Consider the following 24,653-nt stretch of genomic DNA (forward strand, 5'->3'; position numbering starts at 1 on the left):
TACATCTGTGAAAGAAAACACATCTAGCTTTTAATTATAAATGTCTAACATGATTTATTTAGAATATACAATGTACTAAAATTATGTCCTTAAACATTATTGAATATATTTCTATTTTCACGATTTCAAGTGTCGTTGTGTATAAAATACCTGATAGCACACTTTGTATCGATTTTAAAACGTATAGATTTGTAAAAATCTCGATTCTTTTATTCTTTTTTTTTTGCACAATTACAATACTTACTTTATACTTCGTATACGTTAATGTTAAAATACTTTTTTTATGTGGAATATTTTTTTTTTCATTATTGCAATCTCGAAGATATTTCAGTATAATGTTTGATCATGGTGCGCACCATTTAGTTTTCAAATAAAACGCACACAAAAACAACAACATTGTGTGAACATTTTGTTTTCATTTTGTGAGACTGTAGTTTTTAAAATGGTAGGTTTTATTTTATTACTATAGTTTTTATAGGAATGCATTTTTATCTTTCGAAACAGATAATTAGATCTATAAATAACGTAAATTATAATTAAATATAAAACATAGATTAGATCTAGTCGACATCTAGATTCCATGAAGATTGTAAAATGCAATTCAGAAAGTTTATAAAAAAATTAGTTTAAGTAAAAAGCAGAATGTACGTACAGCGAAACAATTTATGTTTCATTGCAATTCAATGGATAAGACTTAGGTTACATTTTAAGTCCAATAGTCTTGAAAAGTCTATGTAATCATACTAAATTTTAATAATAAATCTTTAAAACAAAATATGTCGAGCGATAAAATTAGCGATGTCAAGCGATAAAATTAGAGCTACATTTTTTAAAGCTGTTTGGGAACCATCGATTCCACAAATGTACATATCTTTTATTGAATATAAGCCGTTGAATAGCCGTTTATAATTTTTCTATCAATTAAAATATTTAAAAACAATCACCGTATCCTTCAAGTCAACCAAAATAGCGTGGCAGAATAAAACACTGAAAGTCAGAACAATTATTTTTCATAATAAAATACACAATAGTGCCCTAGAATATAACACCCCCCTACCACCACAACTTTACTTTACTAATCCGAATTAAAAATAAAAGTGTATGCTAAATTACTATTATATTACTAGCAATTTTTTGGACTATTTCTGGCATTAATAAAACAGGAATTCATTTTGTACTTATTACAAAAAGTATTCAATTTTGGTTGAAAAAAATATGCTTGCTGTCATCAAACATTCAGGACCAGCTTTTCAAGCCTTTTATTATTAGAGACCTCAACCGAAGAGTTATTTAAAAATTTTACGTTTTAATATAATGTCTTAAAAACTAATCAGTGTAAAAATATTACATAAAGACCATTTTTAATTGGATATACACACAGACACATACACTATATACTATAATAACTTATGTTAGTTCTCTAAACCAAAAAAAAATCAAACGCATTTTGTTATGTACTGGTTTCAGTGCGCTTTCAACAAGAGTCTATTTTTGGCATCCATACTCTGTCTAGTCTTCGATACACAGGGAGGTATGGTATCAATCATAATATATCCATAATTTGTAAGCATATTATATTTCTGATGTGATTACGTTACACATAGCAGTTGCTTTGACGCACTTTGTATGTACGAGATTATACCACATAACCATAAAGCAAATACACAATCCGAGGCTTTTTCAAACTTTACTTTTAAGGTATCATTGACATTTGTGTATAGTGTATGTTATCCGCCTGCATCGTCATGGTTCACAAAAAAAACTAAACAAAAAACAAAAAACAAAACAACAGATTTTTATTTCATTTTTAACCCAAAGTTTAGTAAACATAATATTTACACCCTGTACATTTATGAAATAAAACAAACATTGTGAAATAATATCGTGAATTTATTACTTTATTCGTATATTACACTTATAGAAAAACCACATATCCATATTTAGAAATTCTCTATAGCACTATGTAAACTGAATCAAACAAAATGTTCCATTAAAGAGTCTCGTCTATTTACTAATAGAAAAACCACAAATCCATGTTTAGAAATTGTCTAGAGAACTATGTAAATTAAATTTTTAAAAAAGTGTCCCATCACTTCCCAGCTGCCGTATCGAACTACTTCATCTTGGGAGTGCCTTGCTACACCCAGTCCGTCAAACAGTTTTATCTGGCAACATTCTCCCACGAATCTTTCCATGTAGACGTGACGCTAAAAACAAAGAATTACGACAGACCATTTCGTGTTTTGATAACACCTATTTTAATGAAGAAATTCCAGCTCGGCTTATATTCTCTTGATAACTTGGAATCGGACAAGTGAGTTAAGGCACCGATTCTGTTTTAAAACATTTTAATCATTAAATATTAAACTGCAGTAATTAAAATATCAATACTAAATTTTAAAGGTGATAAAAATATGATTACAACTAATTATATTTTATGTCCGAAACGTTAATTATATATATATATATATATATATATATATATATATATATATATATATATATATATATATAATATATAATATATATAATATTTTATATATATATATATATATATATATATATATATATATATATATATATATATATATATATATATATATATATATATATATATACAATCAATTACGATTTTCTAGTGTGGGTGAGTTGTATACGTCCCTTGTATTTACAAGTCGTCCCACGCATATGACGTTCAGCGTAACCATGGTATTGGTGGACAAAGTGACCGGGTACTGGTTCGATTCCATGTTGGCCTTGCCGGTGGATATGCTAAAAGTAGAATACGATGTGCACGGTCTAAGGTAGAATATGTTTACTTGAATCTACTTTACTTTCACGCGTATGGAGTAGCCTATAGAGAAAGTAGTGTAAATGTGTTCAAAATGTAATTAGATTTTGAAAGCTTTTGCAGTTTTTCATCCCCCTACTTTATAGTACACGGTATTTTTTGGATCTATTGTAATCGTGCTAAAATATAAAACGAACGTTTGACATATTTTGAGGTTTTATAACCTTACATAGCCTATCTATTCAAATTTTTAACACGGTTTTTGAACGCTCTATTTGTCGAAGTAGATACTATTCTTTCCTCTAGTTCACGAAGTCAAATGTCAATTTGACAACATGTACTAGTTGATATTATCTTTGAACTTTTAGTAGTATTACCGGCTACACGGAACAAAAGTCCCGGTAACACTGCTATAGGCTAAATTGTATGTAAACTATTGTCTCGTATCTTCATTCTCTGGTGTGTCTAGCACACACATACGGCAATTGATTATCATGTCCACGGAAGATTACAACAAGATTACAGTGGATAGCCCTTTGGGCAGCAGCTATTTTTGGCTAGCAAGGTAAAAATGTGTGTTTCCTTTAACGTTTTACAATAAGGCTTACGCTTACAGAAATCACCTCGATATTGTATGAACTGCATATCCTTACGTCTTCCATGCAAGATTTTTCAAAAACAAAATAATGCAGACGTTGTAATATTTACAGAATGACATGTTTTTTTATCCTTTCTTGGATTATCTTATTTTATTCGTTATATCCGCTAAATTACTCTATATTGCATTTAATTACTCAACATATAAAACGCTGACCACATTTGAAAAACATTTTTTTTTAATATGTTGTATTTTCTAGGGAAGAATTTATCGTTGACACCAGCTATTGTGGAGATAAGGACAAATTGGAATCTGAAGGTATTTTAAAATAATTATTAAGTTTTTTCCAAGTATTGAAATCGTAATGCTTCTAATGCTATATGCATTATCATCATTTCCCGTACGTACCCAAAACACTTGGAGCGAATAAAGTAGAGTTAGTCTGTATCAAAGACCTCGGTATAGTAGGGGTAGTGTGACAACCACACCATCCGAATGATATATATTTGATTCCTATTAATAGACATTTATAAATGCAATTATATTTTAATTTAGTAACAATAACGAATGTCATGTTTATATAATTTGAGAAAATGATCTTTCGAATAACGTTTAACCACCATGATAATTTCCCATTTTTCTCCCCAGTTTTCTACGTATATGGTTACTACGCAATAGGTGTCATCCTTGCAACATGTGAAATTATTTTTGAAGACGAATGCAACGAGAGAGAAATTGAATATCATCTATTAGGTAAGGTTAGGTTGATGGTTATCTGAATACTAACCACAGCTGCAGGATAATCATGCACTGACTTTGTAACCCGTCACTCTCCCGACCAAAGCCCACTCTTTAAAACAGGGGTCTCCAAACTACGGCCCGCGGGCCGGATGCAGCCCGCGAGGTCCTCTCATCCGGCCCACGGAGATCTTTTTGTCCACGGAAAAACAGTTTGTTGGTGATGGCTGAGGAATTTTGTCCAGAAAAATCAAAGACATGCCTTGAAGAAACTGGCCCCCGAACTGAAATTAATTGGATAGTTAATGCGGCCCTCGGACTGAAAAGTTTGGAGACCCCTGCTTTAAACTAACAGCGTACGGGGACGAAGTGGCCTAGCGGTAGAAAGTCTGTAGACCGTCCCTGAGTCCACCCGACTCTGACGTTAGCGAAAGTAAAGGCGGCTGGGCATAGAGCTAACCGACTTAACTCTTCATATGCCGAGGTCACAGAAACAACTCTACTTCACTTGCCCAATATAACTTTCTGGAAAAACAAGAGATCCATTTTTCAGTCTAATATTATAATTTAAAAACGTATATCCGTCTGATATATCAATTGCATCATCCATTAAAATGGCATACAGTTAGAAGTTCTCCGGAAATCAAATCACATGTTGTAAGTTTATTAGGAATAATTGCCTTCAAACGCCCCCCTTTCAACAAGTGTTACCAAAATCGTGGAATCGACATCAAATGAAGTCATTCAGTTCTTCTTCGTGTCTTATCCTCATAAGCCCGCCAGGAATGCAAGAACTGCTCGAGCGAGAAGACCCAGCCCCAAATTCATATATATATATATATATATATATATATATATATATATATATATATATATATATATATATATATATATATATATATATATATATATATATATATATATATATATATAAAGTAAACAATGGATGGCGGTGAGGCATTCAACGTTGTTTATTTAAGGCAGGGGTCTCCAAACTTTTCAGTCCGAGGGCCGCATTAACTATCAATTTTCAGTTCGGGGGCCAGTTTCTTCCAGGCATGTCTTTGATTTTCTGGGCAAAGTTCCTCAGCCATTACCAACAAACGTTTTTTCCGTGGACAAAAAGATCTCCGCGGGCCGGATAAGAGGACCTCGCGGGCCGCATTCGGCCCGCGGGCCGTAGTTTGGAGACCCCTGATTTAAGGAATCTCTCTAGGTGGTAGGGAGGGGAAGCAGAATTCAAACCACCCTTGAGCAATTTCACCTCCTTGTATCCACGTCCCGTTCAGCATACATTAGATTTAGAAATTATGAAATATATACTTTAACCAGTGTTAACTCCCTTCCACACCCGGCAATTTTAAGACACGCTCAATCCTGATCCTGATAAAATTACCTGAAATAAACCTGAAATTAGTTATCATTTTTTTTTGGTTACCCTTCTATAGACCTACCCTATTAAATGCGAATGAATCATTTTATCAAGTGTTGAGGTTTTTCTTAAGCTTTCGATATCTTATGTAATTTTTTTTTTATAAACTGAACTGAAATTGAGGTTATTGTGTACTTTGTCCGTTACAGAGAGTGTTCATCCTACGATGAAAGATGGCAACGAATACATTGTGTTTAGTATACTCGGCCGAATGTATCCGGCATCTTCTACCTTGGAGGATGAAGTCAGTATCATACCGATATTCGGCACAACAACCGTTTCGGTAGTCGGAAAATTCGACATCTACTTTGAGAGTAACCTTGGGCAAAAAAAGGTGGGATTAAAATTAGCGAAATTCGACATCTACTTTCTTGACAGATATACCAAGGTAGGGGAAGTAAGGTGGGATTAAAATTAGGGGAATTCGAAATCTAATTTCTCGAGCGATATACCAATATAGGGAATGAAAAGAGTGATTAAAATTAGAGGAATTTGACATCTACTTTCTTGACCAATATACCAGTATAGGGAATGAAAAGTGGGATTAAAATTAGGGGAATTTGACATCTAATTTCTTGACCGATATACCAATATAGGAAAAGAAAGGTGTGATTAAAACTTAATTAAAATATGGGGAATTTGGGTTGATACCCATGCACATAATAAATATCAAGTTTAAGATTAATAAAGATGGTTATGACGCCTAGCGCAGTAAGTATCTCTTTATGTATAGAACTACAGCTATTGATCGGTAGACTCGAATATTTGTTAGAACATTATCTCCTGTCCTGTTTAAACTCTGCTAAATTCCGCGCTTCTCCTGATGCTTAAAACACGTCTGAACTCTTGTGACCATCGTTTTGTTTGTTGCCAGTTTTTCATTTGTCAAACACTTTAACTTGTTTACAATGTATCGCAAGTCAGTGTCGTTTAACTGGCTTCTTCTTCTACGTAACAAATTGTTATTTTGAAGGGCTTCTAATTCGTATTCAATATAACCTGTCATGTGCCCGTCCCTTTGACTCGAATATAATCCTGCTTTTCTTTTACATTATTTAACTTTCGGTTTTCAATAATTTTATTGCAACAAAAAAAATACCAAAAACAAATGCGTTTCTTTTAACGCACCCGAGCGCTGCATCATTTATGACGAAATTATTTAAATATCAATTGATATACGATAAACATCTTCCTCTTTTTATTTTTTTGTTCCTAAATAAAAATAATTGTTATTTAGGAATACATTTACTTCAACACAATTAATTATTACATTTCAACATGCTAGTCTTTTTTCTGCAACAGCATTCTTCCATCAAATGACCAATTACAAGACATTCGTTTGGTTTTGGACTCCTAAACCTATTCTGACTTTCTTCCACTTTAGATCAAGTTAGAGAAGGACAAACCCTTGCATATCAAGTCAGATCAGTTATTTATGTGTTTCTACATCTTTAAGGGTCTGGACTGCCAATCAGCTATGTCTGTAGGTACCATGATGCCTATATTCATGTTCTACTTCACCTACATGATCAGGTTAGTTAAACAAGTCTTTTTAATTATTACTTCCGTTTTCTCTATAACATAGTTAGCTTATGGGATGGCGTGGCCAAAGCGGTAGAGCTCTAGGCTGTGTACCCCAAAGTCTGGGGTTTAAATCCTAGTCCAAGTAAGCATAACGCCCCTGAGTCAACCCAGCTCTGATGGGTACCACGCCCATATTAGGAAAAATAAAGGCGGCTGGGTAAAGTGTTAACCACACCTCCCTTCATATACCGATGTCAATAACCATGAACTTTAATTCAAATGCCCAATGTATCTCTATATTTAAAAAAAAAGATTCTTTGATATTATTTTACGATTATTTTCAATAACTTATATTTCTTATGTTGTTATTAAAAAAAAAATTGCATTTTTATTTATTTCAGCGTTCCATTTCCGTACCACCCGACCTCTAGGGCCTCCGCTTTCATTATTGTAGTGTCAAAAAAAGATAAAGTATCTGACATATTTCTTGATGACAAAAATATTACATTATTTAGGTGAGAAACAAGTATTAACGCTTGATAATTGTATAAATCTATGTATAAATCATTAAAATACATACATGCTTTAAAAGAGTATGTCTTGTTTTCGTCTATCCCATATGGTTGTCTCAAACAATACGCGTTTTATGTATATGTTTCTTTTATTATGAGGTATGTTTGACTTGTGACTAACTAATTTATCATATACTGTTACCGTTTGTTATGGTGCCTTTAACGACGGCCCATCCGGCGTACACACTGTCAGTTCAATCTCACTAAAACAAAATATATGTTCGGTTAAATGTGTTATATTCAAGACAAAACATTCGGTCAGCAACATTGTATGCAATTCAATAGGTGACATGATTTTTAAAATAGAGCGTTATAGGTCACAAACGCGCACACATAAGACGGTAGTATGAAATACGTGTTGTGGGGAAAGTATTGGAGCTAATATCATTCTAAGTGTTACCCTCCACCCCCCCCCCCCAGATTTCACAATATCAATTACTGGGGGGGGGGGGGGGTAACTGAAAAAGTTATATTTACATTTTATTATTGTGTGATATTAAGTTTATTCCGATCTCTCTCCCTTTTCTGATAACGTTTATTAAGCTGTTAAACAATAATTAATGTGCAGTCATTATTATAAAAAAGTGGACATATCTTTTATATGTTTGTAAGTTAGGTGTACCAACATTTTGTAAATAGTGTGCACATATTTGTCATAACGTTTTGGAAGTTATTTATACAAAAAATTATGTAAGTTATCCATCTGTTTAAATATTATGTAACCGGATCCTAGTGCCGACATAGCAGATGTCAACGGAACAGATTATCAGGTGTTGGCTCTGAGAGTCTCAGCTGGGCCGCATTATTCCTACTCACGTAGATTTTATCAGTACGGTCTCTACCTGTTGGCGTATTCTGGTAGAGGGGCTCTACTGCAGCATGGTGGATACAAACCTACAACTCTCAAATATTCTGACGTACGTACATCTGCAGATCTTTGTTAATTAGATACTAGATTAAGTTAGTAACAGACATCGTGAATACGACGATTAACATTTTGGTTAGTTTAAAGGTATCATTACTTCCGTTGGGGGTCGAGTCGGTAAAGCTCATAGCTGCTAAACCGAAAAGTCTTGAGTTTGAACCGTTGCTCAGATGAGGCTCGTTAGCTGAGGACAGCAACACCAAAATCAAACAATTGCTTCCTTGTGGTTTGTTCATGGTTGGACAAAGGCTATGGAAGCAATACCAAAAAGAAAAGCAGGCTGAAATCGGAGTCAACGACATATGCCGCATATGAAAGTTAAAAGGCAATACTTAATTAGATTGGAAGGAAACGTTTCCAACACTAAAAATAAGAACCAAGAAGAAGACGAAATTACTTTCATGGATAATTATTTATACTAGTTAAAACACAAAGTAAAAATGTAGGTGTATATTGAGTAAAGTAATATCAGGTAATATCAGCATTACTAAATAAACATTGAACTGATTTATATATGCCAAAATTATGAAGATCATTATTTTCTTTATATCATCAGAATAAATTGCCATTTTGTAATTATTTTTAGCTTTAATAAAATGATATTCAATTATTTAAAAAAAATGAAATTTTAGACTGTAGACATAATAAAGTAAACGAGCCGACCCGCAGCGTATCATACGCCGCTATTTAGTTGTTTTCTAATAAGTGTTCATAATTTGTGAATTCGACAGTACCAATGCTGCCACTGAAAATATTTGCTTTAAAACACTAACCCCCCCCCTTCCCCCAATCCCGACCCTACATCCCCCCCCCCCCCCCCCGTGAATGCAGCCTCCTCTTAGTTATTTCTTAGTTACCTCCTGTAAGTTTAAAATCGAACTAAACTATCTGCCCCTAATAGAAACCCAGCTCTACGGCTCTACGATTATGTAAACATTTAGCTTTGTAAACATTTAGCTTTGTAAACATTTAGCTTTGTAAACATTTAGCTTTGTAAACATTTAGCGTGACCACAGACAATGTGGGGGTGGGGTGGGGGGTGGTAGTGATAGTGATAGAGAGAAAGAGAGGGGACTGCAAGGAGGCGCTTGCAGCTTGTTTTCTAACGGCTCCCAGAAGAGAATTATATATATAGATTTCTTTTGTTTGTAGTCTTGTCAGCGTACTGCCTTTAAGCCTGGGGATCTACTAGATAATGACTGTGATGGTCTGGTGGATGAAGATGATCCGGGTGAGCCAAATTACCTGACCAGTTTGAAGATTCAACTTACGACACCTGAGTGTCTAGACAATGAAATGAACAAACATGTTAAAATTTTGATTCATTAATTATTTTTTTATTAATTAATTTTTTTAGTAAGCACCGATTCAAGATTTGGTTCTACGATGGCCACTACTAGTCTATAGCACGTTACATGGCCGACCGTTGTGGTCGATTGGTAGAGCTCACTACTGCCTACCGGAAAGTCTTGTGTTTGTATCCCGGTCTTCAGTGTGTGGGGTGTCCCTGAGTTCACTCAGCTCCGTTGGGTACCTGACTTACATTAGTGAAACAAAAGCGACTGGGCGTATTACTGACCACACTATAGGATCGTACGCCGAAGTAATTAAAAAATATGAACCATGCTTCATCTGACCCGTGTGTCTTGGGCACGAACGTTAAATGATGATTATAGTATGGCATAACATAATGTTATTTTACAGTCAGATGTTTATATAATGTATATATATATATATATATATATATATATATATATATATATATATATATATATATATATATATATATATATATATATATATACATATTTATATATACATTTTCAACGATCAACATACATTTAAACTTCATACTTTTAAATGTGTACATATCTTCTAGGGGTTTATAACGAAAACGATTTGTCCTATGGGGATGATTTGCAGAGAGGCCCAGCAAGTAAGTTCAAGTTAGATATTCTAGGTTTAAACATCACTCTGCTAGGTAGCAACATCACTGACCTAGATATCAACATCACTGACCTAGGTTTCAACATCTGTGACCTAGGTTTCAACATCACTGACCTATGTATCAACATCACTGACCTAGGTATCAACATTACTGACCTAGGTTTCAACATCACTGACTTAGGTTTCAACATCTCTGACCTTGCGTTCAACATCACAGACCTAGGTTTAACATCACTCAGTTTATTATGCTTTTAAATATATATATATATATATATATATATATATATATATATATATATATATATATATATATATATATATATATATAATTACACGTGAAAAGCTACAATTTATTATCAATACTTTTTAAAAATAAAAACACGGGTAAATATGAACAAAAAGTAAAGACCCCCTACCCAACCTAACGGTCTACGGGGCAAGTGAAGTGGAGTTCTCTTGTTCTGTGACCTCGGCATATGAAGAAATATTACAGTCAGCACTGCGAACAGCCCCCTTTACTTTCCATAACATGAGTTAGGTACCCATTAGAGCTGGGTACACTCAGAGACTGTCTATTGACTTGAACCCGGATTCGAACTCGAGACTTACGAATTAGTAGTCAAGCTCTCTTGTGAGGTACGTTATACATATTCACTAATTATCTTAATTTATATTAGTTTTGTTCTTATTTGGGTTTCAAGTGCCACCCCCCCCCCCCCACTCAACCGGAAAAAAAATCGTAAAACATTGTACCTAATGCGGATGGATGTAGCTTTAATTGGGTCAAATCAAATGTTTATTTTACTTTATTCCATGTATCAGTTGACGGCGGTTGGGGATTTTGGGATGAATGGACCTGTGACGGTGAAATTAAATTCCACACTCGCAAGTAAGATTAGCTGATTGCTACATCTAGACAAATGTGTATTATTACACTCTTACGCAAACATTCTACACTCGCATGTAAGATATATATATTTAAATATATATATATATATATATATATATATATATATATATATATATATATATATATATATATATATATATATATATATATATATATATATATTTATATATATATATATATATATATATATATATATTTATATATATATATATATTTATATATATATATATATATATATATATATATATATATATATATATATATATATATCGTGTTACTTATTTGTAACACTGAAGTGCATTGGGTCGCTAACAATATTAGTCTTAAGTACCAGATGTCGGCTGTAATGCGAGAGTCATGAAAACTCCCTTCATTAACATTGTCTTAAATGTTAAACTTTTAAACACAATTTCTAATTTTGGCTTATTATTTGAATACATCCAATAAACGTGACTCCCGACAGGAGAAAGTGTGAGAGATGGACTCCACAGTTTGAAGGGATGAACTGCAAGGGGTACGGACTGGAAATAAAAAACACGTCATGCCCTGGGGAAGATTTTCGTGGTACCATTTCGTTTTTGTATTTGTTTCAGTTCACATTGAATAACAGAGAGAGTGTAGTGCAACATAGAAATTTACTCGGATAACATTGTAAAGTTTTAGTCAATTTTTAAATCACATTCGGAAGAAACACGGATTGCAAACATCGTTTTCTTGAACTAATCTATTGTTTCCTCTTCCTTAAACTCATAAAACTAATCAAAGTTTAGAAATTAATCATTTCCTGCATACGTTTAGAACATATTTAAAATAGTCTAACTCCAACACCATACTAAATCATACCACACAGCACCATACCACACCACACCACACCACAACTAAACCTTCTTCTCAGGCACTATATACTTTGAAGGAATACGAGTGGATAAAATCTACAACCTACATACTTATAACCTTATAACTTGCACTAATAATAATGCAGTCTCATTATCTTGATCGTACTTATGCATTGAATAATCAACTTATTTCAGTAAATTCGAAGATTATTCTTCATTTTGAAAAAAAAAAAAAAAAAAAAAAATAATTAAATTACCAATTTTTAAAATCTTACCATTAAAATATTAAATTTCAAATACACTGATAACTCTTACATGTGTGTAATATTCCATTACCTCCCAATATGTTTAGTCAAATGTAGTGGCTCATTCTACGGACCAAAATGCGATAAACGATGTCCAACATGTCTCAATGGCTGTGACAGGCTGAACGGTACCTGTGAGAATTGCAGACCGGGATGGACAGGGGACAGATGCTATATACGTAAGTTAAGGCAAACATGTATAGATAACTTTATTGGAAAACCCACACACATTGTATTGACAGTCATCATCATTATCATTCATTCGGCCCCTTGTGGAACGTAGTGACGCAACCACACCTCTCCTTCGTACTGGGCAGTAGCGTCGCGAGGTCGGGTGTCACTCGGTGCGGAAACTCATGGTGTCAACCCTCTCTTCCGAAAAAAAACTGTATATATATATATATATATATATATATATATATATATATATATATATATATATATATATATATAAATTCACTTAAACATTGAAATTATTACATTGTGTCCCACTAGTAGAACACGCGAAAGCCTATATTAATATGCAATTTATAATTTAATACTCATAAACTGGCCTATACAAATAATCGTTTGTAAGCGTATACAAACAAGGATATAATATTTAAATCTCTAAACCACTAAGAAAGAGAGGTTGTAATTATTATGTATCTGTAAATGTGTGTGTGTGTATTTTTAACAGCATGTCCCAGTATGACATACGGTCATGATTGTAGAGAGTCGTGCTCAGAAAAATGCAAAGGTCAGGACTGTATTGAAAGACGTACAGGGATGTGTCCTGGTCGTGAGTACATATAGCTCACAAATAGATAGACACACTCACACATAAATATACACACAGAAACACACATAAATAGTCACACTCACATATAAATAGAAACACTCACATATAAATGAACACACTCACACATAAAGAGACACACTCACACTCACACATAAACAGAAACACTCACATATAAATGAACACACTCACACAAATAGACGCACTCACAAATAAGTAGACACACTCACACAAATAGACACACTCACATATAAATAGACACACTCACACATAAATATACACACTCACATATAAATAGATACACTCCCACATAAATAGACACACTCACACACAAATAGACACATTCACAAATAAATAGACACACTCACACATAAATAGACACACTGACACATAAACACACACACACACTTCATTTTACACAACCACTCATAATAAGACACACTTACACATAAATAGACACACTCACACATAAACACACACACTTCATTTTGTACACCAACTGATAACTAGACACTTTCGCACAATAAATACACACTTCATTTTACACAACTACTCATAATTAGACACACTCACACATAAATACACGCACACACACCACCCACACTACGTTTTCCGCAACCACTCATTAACTAGATACACTCACACATAAACACACACACACTTCATTTTACACACCAACTCATAATTAGACACACTCACACAAATACACACACACACTTCATTTTACACACCCACTTTTAATTAGACACACATACACACACACTTCATTTTACACAAACACACATAACTAGATACACTCACACATAAATACACTTACATTTTACTTTTCACACTCACACATAACTATATACATCAACACACATCTAGACACTTTCCCATAATACGAAATACACACTCACACATAACTATATACATCAACACACATCTAGACAACTGCCCATAATACGAAATACACACTCACACATAACTATATACATCAACTCACATCTAGACACTTTCCCATAATACGAAATACACACTCACATATAACTATATACATTAACACACATCTAGACACTTTCCCATAATACGAAATACACACATAACTACTTACACTCACACATATTTCGACGTACAAACTTGATAAGACAATAACATATATCCACACTTAAACACCCACTCATAAAGACATGCATAAACAAATGGCTACTTAAACTCACATATCACTGTATACAAACATATTACTACACGCATCAACACATAAATATATACACCCACGCATAACTCTGTACACCCGCACACAATGTTTTTTCCAGACTTTTTTTTCAGTTGGGGGGGGGGGCACTTGAAATTTCCAGGGGGTGGGGGGAGGGGGGATAACATTTCTTGGGGGCGGACACTATTAAAATTGTCTATTTTCTATAGAAATTCAATTTCGTTCCGGGGGCGAGGGGGGCGTTAGATTCTTTGTAAGAGATGCCTGGAAGAAACACTGCCCACACTTAATTACATACCATTCTTATGAATTAAAATCACCTTGCTTACCTATCAGTAGAGGTGATATATAGGGTCTATTATATATATATATATATATATATATATATATATATATATATATATATATATATATATATATATATATATATATATATATATATATTTAATTTCCTTGTGCGTGTGTGTATGTGTGTGCTAGTGTTGGTGGCGGATATTGAATATTAGCAGCAATAAACTTTTTTTCTATACAACAGCAACATATACGATGCCTCTGATTCTGGTCTTCTACATGGTGATCATCGTTATATTCATTTGGATGTGCGTGTTCGTTTTCTGCACAAGGTAAGATTTTACTGCTAACGACTGGATTATCTTGATTCGTGATTAAATATACAAGCTTAACTTATTAGTTGCTCATGACTCAAATATTGCTAAAAATACTTTTTAATTTGTGAAATTTTATGATATAACACTAATTACTTTAACCAAATGCATCAAATATCCTGAGAAGATCTTTGAAAAATTCCATGGGTGTTTAGAAACATTTGCTTGTTTAGTGTAAATATGATTTCCTAATAGATTGTCTGAGATCATTTGTACATGTATTTTTTTTAATGAAATCACACATATTCATACACACAATGACACAAACACACACGCACACACACACACAAATATATATATATATATAAATATATATATATATATATATATATATATATATATTATATATAACTATATTGACATATTATTATGCATATATTATAATCATAAATAATATATTGTACGTTTGTTTATTTCAGTGTTATTAGTGACTTAGAGTCAGCTCCCCCTGTTCATCCTGATGTTGTTGTAGTGAAACGTCAATCTTCTAAAGAATACACACTGACTACACACATCTTCGATACTAAAGTTTAAAATAAAACCGAAATTTACAATATATGGAATTATATATATATATATATATATATATATATATATATATATATATATATATATATATATATATATATATATATATATATATATATATATATATATGTATAAATTAACTCATGATTTGTCGATTTATTTTATTTAGTGCAAATTATTTAATTAGAAGTGGTTTGTTTCAATAGAGCACTGTTGTCTAGGACAACTTTTATAATATGCTGTAGTTTCTTCACTTGAGAATCAGATTTTATAGAGCAGTTTAGCCTTGTTGAGTCGTATGTACACGTTTAGGAAAAGAAAAAAAAATACATGATACACGTGCAATAGATTATTAACTTTATAAATATAAATAAATGCTTACTATGTATTAACAGCATTTGTGTTTGCAATTTTACTTATATGAGGAAAGTTTCTCAACTGAATCCTTACACAACAATACTCTTTGAAGAGATGCACCACACCAGAACCAAGATAGTAACATAAATGTATTGACACTACTCATACAATTTTGCAACTTAACACAGTAAAGCCCGTAAAATACAATGTTAAAAGCAGAATAATGGCTACCTTGGCTAGGTTCGATAATATAGTTCCGTGAATGCTGAGTCAATATTGAAAGATTCTAATGACTAATTTGTAATCCCGCACCCCCCCCCCCCAGCCTCCCCCCACGAACATATCTAAACAATAATAATAATAATAATAATAATAATAATAATAATAATAATAATAATAATAATAATAATAATAATAATAATAATCTATATATATAATTCTCTTCTGGGATCAGTTAGAAAACAAGCTGCAAGCGCGTATTGCAGTCCCCTCTCTTCCTCTCTATCACTATCACTACCACCCCCACCCCACCCCCACATGATCTGGTGAGCGGTGTTCACTCTGTTTACATTTTACAATCATAGAGACGGGTTTGGTGACGGCTATTAGGGGCAGATAATTGAGTTTGAAACTATTTTAAACTTAGAGGAGGTAACTAAGAGGAGGCTGCTTTCACGTGGGGGGGGGAGGGGGTTTAGTGTTTTTAAGCAAATCTTTTCAGTGGAAGCATTGGTACTGTCGAATTCACAAATTATAAATTACTGAAAAGTAGAAAAAAACAACAACTAAATAGCGGCGTATGATACGCAGCGGGTCGGCTCGTAATAATTATAATAATAATAATAATAATAATTGTAAACACAATTTTAAGTACAATTTTAAAAACATTTTACTTTTTTTATTTTTTTTTAAATCACAAAATTGGTTTAATTAATTAGAAAATTAATGAAATTCCTTTGTGGAAATAGAATGAATACTATTTTATTTTAAATGTTACTTGTAATTATAAAATTCACGATGTGTAATTAGGAAAAGCAACTGTTTTTTTTTAAAGTACTTCACTCGTTATATTGTGGTTGTTACCCTTTTGCTTGTAATACATATACGAATAAGAATGCATGCAAATCAACCACAATGAGGAAGGTCGAAGTCGTACTTCATAAAACTAATAAATACAATACCTATACATTGTCTTGCATACAATGTATGTGTAGTCTATCTGCTTAGATTAACTAAACTCTTTTTATTACAGAAAATATAATGCAAACATATATCTAAGGCACGCTCCTTACTTTAGCATGTTATTAGAATTACCTTAAAAAGATATACAAAGAATTTCGTTAAATTTATTTAACCAAAAGAGAGTTAATTGTACTTTTGAAATATTAGAAACGTACTGGATACTTGTTTTTTAAGTAAAAGTATACCTATGTTACCGAATTTCTGTACAACAGCTGTCTACAACACCATCAACTTGCACAGTTACAAAAACGTACAACACAATGGACCAAGCCGGGTACAGAACACAACTTTACTAAAGCTTCCACAGCCACATTTACACATCACACTACAAGCCACACATCCACACTAATCAACTACATTGCAATCGACACAGCCGCATTTACACTACACATCACACTACAAGCCACACATCCACACTAATCAACTACATTGCAATCGACACAGCCACACTTACACTGCACATCACACTACAAGCCACACATCCACACTAATCAACTACATTGCAATCGACACAGCCACATTTACACTGCACATCACACTACAAGCCACACATCCACACTAATCAACTACATTGCAATCGACACAGCCACATTTACACTACACATCACACTACAAGCCACACATCCACACTAACCAACTACATTGCAATCGACACAGCCACATTTACACATCACACTACAAGCCACACATCCACACTAACCAACTACATTTCAATCGACACAGCCACATTTGCACATCACACTACAAGCCACACATCCACACTAACCAACTACATTGCAATCGACACATCCACATTTATACATCATACTACAAGCCCCATAGCTACACTAATCCACCACACTATTGCCCACACATCCACTTAACCCTATTACACTACAAACCACGCAGTCACAATAACCCAGTAGATTAAAGCCCACAACACCACACGACGGGAATGCACATCAACATTACCCCACTACACTACAAACCACACATCCACACAGCTACATGAACCCATTACACTACACCAGAGGGGTAGCTAACAAAATATGTAAAATTTTATTACACCAAAACAACCGCTTAAAAAAAAAACTATTTATAAACGGTATGGGGGGGGGGGGGCGCAAAACAGATAGTTTACCACTGGGCCCGGTGATCACTAATTCTCTGGAATAAGCATACATAGCCACACTATCCATGCTACAAACCACATTTACCCAACACACTAAAGCCCACATAGCCACACTATCCATGCTACAAACCACATTTACCCGACACACTAAAGCCCACATAGCCAAACTATCCATGCTACAAACCACATTTACCCAACACACTAAAGCCCACATAGCCAAACTATCCATGCTACAAACCACATTTACCCGACACACTAAAGCCCACATAGCCAAACTATTCCATGCTACAAACCACATTTACCCAACACACTAAAGCCCACACAACCAAACTATTCCATGCTACAAACCACATTTACCCAACACACTAAAGCCCACACAACCAAACTATTCCATGCTACAAACCACATTTACCCAACACATTAAAGCCCACATAGTCACACTATCCATGCTACAGAGGCGTAGCGACCCTACCCTGGCGCCCGGGGACAAACTTTCAATTTGACGTCCACCCCCCCCCCCCCCCGGAGCAAATTTTGAATTTGCACCCCTCACCCCTCAAAGTTTCGATTTGCACCCCCCCCCCCCCCGAAAACTTTCAATTTGCGCCGCCCCCCCCCCCCCCTCAAACTATTAATAATGCAAACATGCAGCTAAAATGAAATTTTAATTTGTTTTTACAAACCATTTTGGCGCCCCCTAAGGTTGGCGCCCGGGAACATTTGTACCCCCCTGCCCCCCCCCCCCCATCGCTAGGCCTCTGCCATGCTACAAACCACATTTATCTAACATACTAAAGCCCACACAACCAAACCATCCCATACTACAAACCACATTTACCCAACATGCTAAAGCCCACACAACCCCACCATCCCATACTACAAACCACATTTACCCAACACAAAAGCCCACACAACCACACCATCCCATACTACAAACCACATTTACCCAACATGCTAAAGCCCACACAACCCCACCATCCCATACTACAAACCACATTTACCCAACACTAAAGCTCACACAACCACACCATCCCATACTACAAACCACATTTACCCAACACTAAAGCCCACACAACCCCACCATCCCATACTACAAACCACATTTACCCAACACTAAAGCCCACACAACCACACCATCCCATACTACAAACCACATTTACCCAACACTAAAGGCCACACAACCCCACCATCCCATACTACAAACCACATTTACCCAACACAAAAGCCCACACAACCACACCATCCCATACTACAAACCACATTTACCCAACACTAAAGGCCACACAACCCCACCATCCCATACTACAAACCACATTTACCCAACACAAAAGCCCACACAACCACACCATCCCATACTACAAACCACATTTACCCAACACTAAAGCCCACACAACCCCATCATCCCATACTACAAACCACATTTACCCAACACTAAAGCCCACACAACCAAACCAACCCATACTACAAATCACAGAACCACATTGATCCAACACACTACGACCCACACAAACACGTTACTGAAACACACAACCACATAACTCCCCTACACTACAATCCACACAGTCATATTAACCCACCACACAAACACACACGTCTATCACACAGCACATAATGTCAATGACCCACTTAATCCCCACGACTAAGTTAACAAACCTTTATCTATTTTAAACTTCTCCCCACTTAAGCAAAGGGACTTAACAGAGAAAGGGGAAGTAAATCCAGCAAGGATCCTTATCTCAAAGTAACTCATTTTACTCTCATATTTCGTCACTGCATATTCACTTATACTGCAACACGTTTTATAGTGTGTGCATTTTAAAAATGGTTACGGTTTACATATAATTTAATAAACAAATTAATTAAACAAAAAATATACTTTTATAAAGATATATATATATTTTAAAAGCCTTCGCTATTTTAACCCCGTTGAGAAATAAATAAAAAGCTATACAATTCAGGGATTTACTCTTCTGTCTCCGTCCTGACTGGCGAATTTTTAAAAAATAAACCCATACACTTTTTAAAAAAAAAATATTATAATTCCTTTCAAATTCAGGGATATAAATTTAAACCAGAATAGCAGCAATATTTTAATTAAAAAGATACATATCTTTAGAATACATTTTGTATCTATTCAAATAACTAGTCCTATCTTGTAACTTTTAAGAAGCGCCTTAAACGTTTCCATCTAAAGGGGGGGGGGGCGATTTTTCCAGAAACATGAGTAACTATTAATACAAATGGAAGCAAGGGGTCGAAGTTGAAATTCCGCCCCTTGGCGGAGGGTGATTGACATGGGGTAATTTGTCAGGGAATAATGCAAGGCATTTTTTTTTGGGGGGGGGGGGGGTGAACTAACAGGCGGGGGGAGGGGAAATGAAGGACTGCAAACAGTTTTAGTACAGCTGCGGTTGTCAACCTCTGTATAAATCGATAGCGGTGAAAATGTGTCTTGTTGTCTCACTCTGTCTCGCTGTCTCGCCCTGTCTTGATTTCACTTTCTTAAGACAGAGATGTGTAGAAAGAGGTTCTAGTATGGGTGTTACTTAATGAGGATTATTACAATGTGTAGAAAGAGGACCTAGTGTGGGTGTTACTAAATGAGGATAATTAAAGTGTATAGGAAGAGGTTCAAGTTTGGGTGTTACTAAATGAGGATTATTAGAATGTGTAGAAAAAAGTTCTAGTAAGGGTGTTATTAAATGATGATGATTGTAATGTTTAGAAAGAGATTCTGGTATTGGAGTTACTAAATGAGGATTAATAGAATGTGTAGAAAAAAAGGTTCTAGTATGATGGGTGTTTATAAATGAGGATTATTAGAATTTGTAGAAAGAGTTTCTGGTATGATTATTAGAATGTGTAGAAAGAGATTCAAGTTTGGGTGTTACAAAATGCGGATTATTAGCAAGTGTAGAAAGAGGTTCTGGTACGGGTGTTACTAAATGATGATGATTATAATGTTTAGCAAGAGATTCTGATATTGGAGTTACTAAATCAGGATTATTACAATTTGTAGAAAGAGGTTCTAGTATGATGGGTATTTCTAAATGAGGATTATTAGAATGTGTAGAAAGAGGTTCTAGTATGGGAGTTTCTATTTGTGAATTATGTCCACGGATCATGTTACAGAAGCTTCCAATAAAAATACCAAATAAGCATTTTCCAGATGCTACTTTAGTATTTTTGTACAATTAAGATATTGCATTAAATAATTAGTAAAATGCATGTATTGATAGAAAATCTAAATAACCTAGTCCTGATTGAAAATAAATAAATGGATTGTTTATAGGCTTCTGTTTTCTCCTTAGTATAGACTATTTTAATGAGGAACAATATTTTAATGAGGATCAATATTTTAATGAAGAACAATACTTTAATGAGGAACAATATTTTAATCAGGTGAACAACATTTTAATCAGGAACAATATTTTAATCAGGAACACTAATTTAATCAGGAACAATATTTTAATCAGGAACAACATTTAAATCAGGAACATTATTTTAATCAGGAACACTATTTTAATCAGGAACAATATTTTAATCAGGAACTGCGATTTAAATGTCGGGGACGTTATTATCCAACTGGTTGCTTATAACTCAAATTGGTTTTTTTTCCTTGGAGAGTTCTCTAAGTTCAAGTCGTCTTAGACCCATGGAAATAAGTAAATATGTGTATTTCAGTGGGCTAAATTCCAGTGATAAAATTGTTCTTAACCATTTACATCAACTCCTTACTTACTGTATATGTCTGCTATTCTTAAAATGGAGGCCTATAAACTACTTCGTTGAGTTTTCACAATGAAAATAATTAGGAACTACATATAAGTACAAACACAAATCAGGCTAACTAAAAAGATGTTTCTTCTTATCAAAGTGTGTTCTAATCTGTCTCATTTAAATACGTATAGCCTATATGTATTTTATGTTATCAAAAAGTAAACATACTAATTCATAGTATATTAACAATATTCTTCAAGCTCATAATAAATCGGCTCTTTATCTACTGGTGTGGCACTTTCATCGAGGTAAATTCTAATGACACCATCATCATTAGCGACAGCAGGAGTCTCCCTGGCATCTGCTATCCCAACTAAGACATTGGAGTATCTTTGTTCGTTGTCTGTGTTGTGTGGGTCTACGACATCTGGATTGATTATGTTGTCTGATGAATTGTCTATGTGTCTTGTGTGTTTATTTGGTTTGGGTCTAGTTTTGGTCAATTTATTCAGATGTCGGTCAGATACAACCGCGCCTTTTGGTTTCACGTTGTTATAATGGCTATCTTCGTTTGTTTTCATATCAATCGACTCTTCGCTGTTTTCATTTAGCATAGCATTGCATGCGTTATCATTCTTATCTACAACGGATTTTGAATTTAAATTGGCTTTTATTTCGTATTCACTGGTCTTTTCAACGTGCTCCGAAATATTGGAATTGGTTGGATTTGACTCTTCGATGCTATGATATTCAAGAAAATAAGAATCTGCATTGGTATCTACAGAAATATTATTTAAGTCTTTTTTGTTTGATTCCCCATTTGACAAGATCGAAGAAATCCTAGGTTTCTCATAGCCATCATCAACATCAACAGCAGCATCTTCACCAGCATCATCAACACCAGTGAAAGCCAAGTTATGTGTCCCAGAGTTCAACCCTGATTTTACTCTCAGATCAGGTAATGTTTTAATGGGCAACTTCCTCTTAAAGATGACAGGTAATTTAAGTTTACATTGTCGTCTCCGGATGAAAAAATAACAGATGATGACGATGCTTGATACGACAGCGAGGCCGATCAGGACGCCAACTACTACGTATACGGTGGTGTCGCTTGAATTAGAATCTTTGCGCTCCAGTGATACTGCTGTGTTGTTCCCTATAGTTGTTGTGAAGTAACTGTTGGGTGTTTGTGTATCTGTGCTCCCAACAGAAGTACGAGTTATTGTGTTGTGTGTTGTCGTTTTACGAGAAGTCGTGATGACCTGGTTGGGCTCAGTGGTGTAAAATTGTTCTGTGTTACACACACTGACATTCAACAGAGCACTGTCAAACGATTTTAAATAAGTTGGTTGGAAGACATTCCAAAATAACGTGAACGACTCTTTGCTTGTGATTCCTTGAGGTTGATCAGATTTGAAGGAAAGTTGTAAAAAACAGATTGAAGCCTGGGCATTTGAAAACAAGCAAATAACAGACATATCGTCGTCATCATTTATGAGTGACATTTGATTGAACAGACACAATTTTGGTTTACTATTTGTCATCGTGGCAGCAAATTTAGCTACACTTTTTACATTGTACATTCCATACATCAACGCTTCGAAGTATACAGAACATGTTAACGTTTGGTTACGCAAGCAGAGAAGAAATCTGGAATTAAATACATCAAGAACTAATTGAACAACAACAACTGTAGGTGGACAAGTGAAAATCTGTCAAATATGCTTTGTAAAATAACACAGAAATAAAGTGTAATTAATATAGGTTAAATTAATTTAAGCTAGATAATGCTACTAGTGACATTTTTAGTCGTATGCTATACAGTCAAGTATGTGTGTAACTTACGTGGATAAGTGGTCAGCATTGAAGCTAAACTCAGAATTGCTGAATGTTATTGTTAGCACGGGTTTATTTGTCGAACATGTTCCGGCGACAAGCATAAATATTGTGATATAAATCAGAAACATTTTCAAAACACTTGTATTAACTTCATAGTAAGATAAATGTTAAACATAGTTCATGATATCTAGAAACAGTTGAATATATTCACAGTATACACTACACATTGAGGAAAATATATCCTGAGCACCGTTCTAGCAAGTCACAGTGAATGCTGAACATTTCCTTCTTGAGTGCGAGACTTTTACTGATAACATTATTTGCTTTGGCATTCCCTTAAGCAAAAGTTACTAGAGATAAGCACGGGGAAATAAATAGAGCTGTCGGAAATATCAAACATAATATTTTATTCAATGTGCTTGAAACTGCACGATATTGCATATTTGAATTTTGTATTTCAGTCAGGTTTATTTATAAAAAAAAATACTGTGTTACTGTAAAATATAGTATTGGCATCTACATATAAAAGTTACATTGTACAATTTAATTCATGGTGTAGCAGTAATAAAAAGCAAAAATAGCTCATTAAAAAAATCAATGTAAACCAGAAACAAATGTAAGTAATATTTAAAAAGGAAGA

The 24,653-nt window shown here is 34.3% G+C and overlaps 1 protein-coding gene across 1 annotated transcript; it reads left to right on the forward strand.

The window, feature by feature from the left end:
- Positions 1 to 404: 404 nt before the first annotated feature.
- On the forward strand, positions 405 to 15,750 carry LOC131952968 (uncharacterized). Its single transcript, XM_059315930.1, has 19 exons — positions 405 to 445; positions 1,468 to 1,531; positions 2,101 to 2,314; positions 2,640 to 2,804; positions 3,261 to 3,356; positions 3,649 to 3,707; positions 4,038 to 4,142; positions 5,709 to 5,893; positions 6,944 to 7,092; positions 7,485 to 7,598; positions 8,389 to 8,572; positions 9,733 to 9,811; positions 10,460 to 10,516; positions 11,350 to 11,416; positions 11,901 to 12,001; positions 12,626 to 12,757; positions 13,258 to 13,359; positions 15,087 to 15,174; positions 15,636 to 15,750. The coding sequence occupies exons 1-19, from the start codon at positions 443 to 445 to the stop codon at positions 15,748 to 15,750; spliced, it is 2,079 nt and encodes a 692-aa protein (XP_059171913.1). The 5' UTR covers positions 405 to 442.
- Positions 15,751 to 24,653: the final 8,903 nt, after the last annotated feature.

This window comes from Physella acuta, unplaced genomic scaffold (genome assembly GCF_028476545.2).
Source record: "Physella acuta isolate Inbredline_101_S28 unplaced genomic scaffold, ASM2847654v3 ptg000074l, whole genome shotgun sequence".
In the NCBI taxonomy this organism is placed as follows: domain Eukaryota; kingdom Metazoa; phylum Mollusca; class Gastropoda; family Physidae; genus Physella; species Physella acuta.

Excerpts from the sequence above, each read along its gene's own strand:
- LOC131952968 (XM_059315930.1), top strand. Across the intron at positions 3,357-3,648 it reads AGCTATTTTTGGCTAGCAAG|GGAAGAATTTATCGTTGACA; the intron begins GTAAAAATGTGT and ends TGTATTTTCTAG. Across the intron at positions 15,175-15,635 it reads GTGTTCGTTTTCTGCACAAG|TGTTATTAGTGACTTAGAGT; the intron begins GTAAGATTTTAC and ends TGTTTATTTCAG.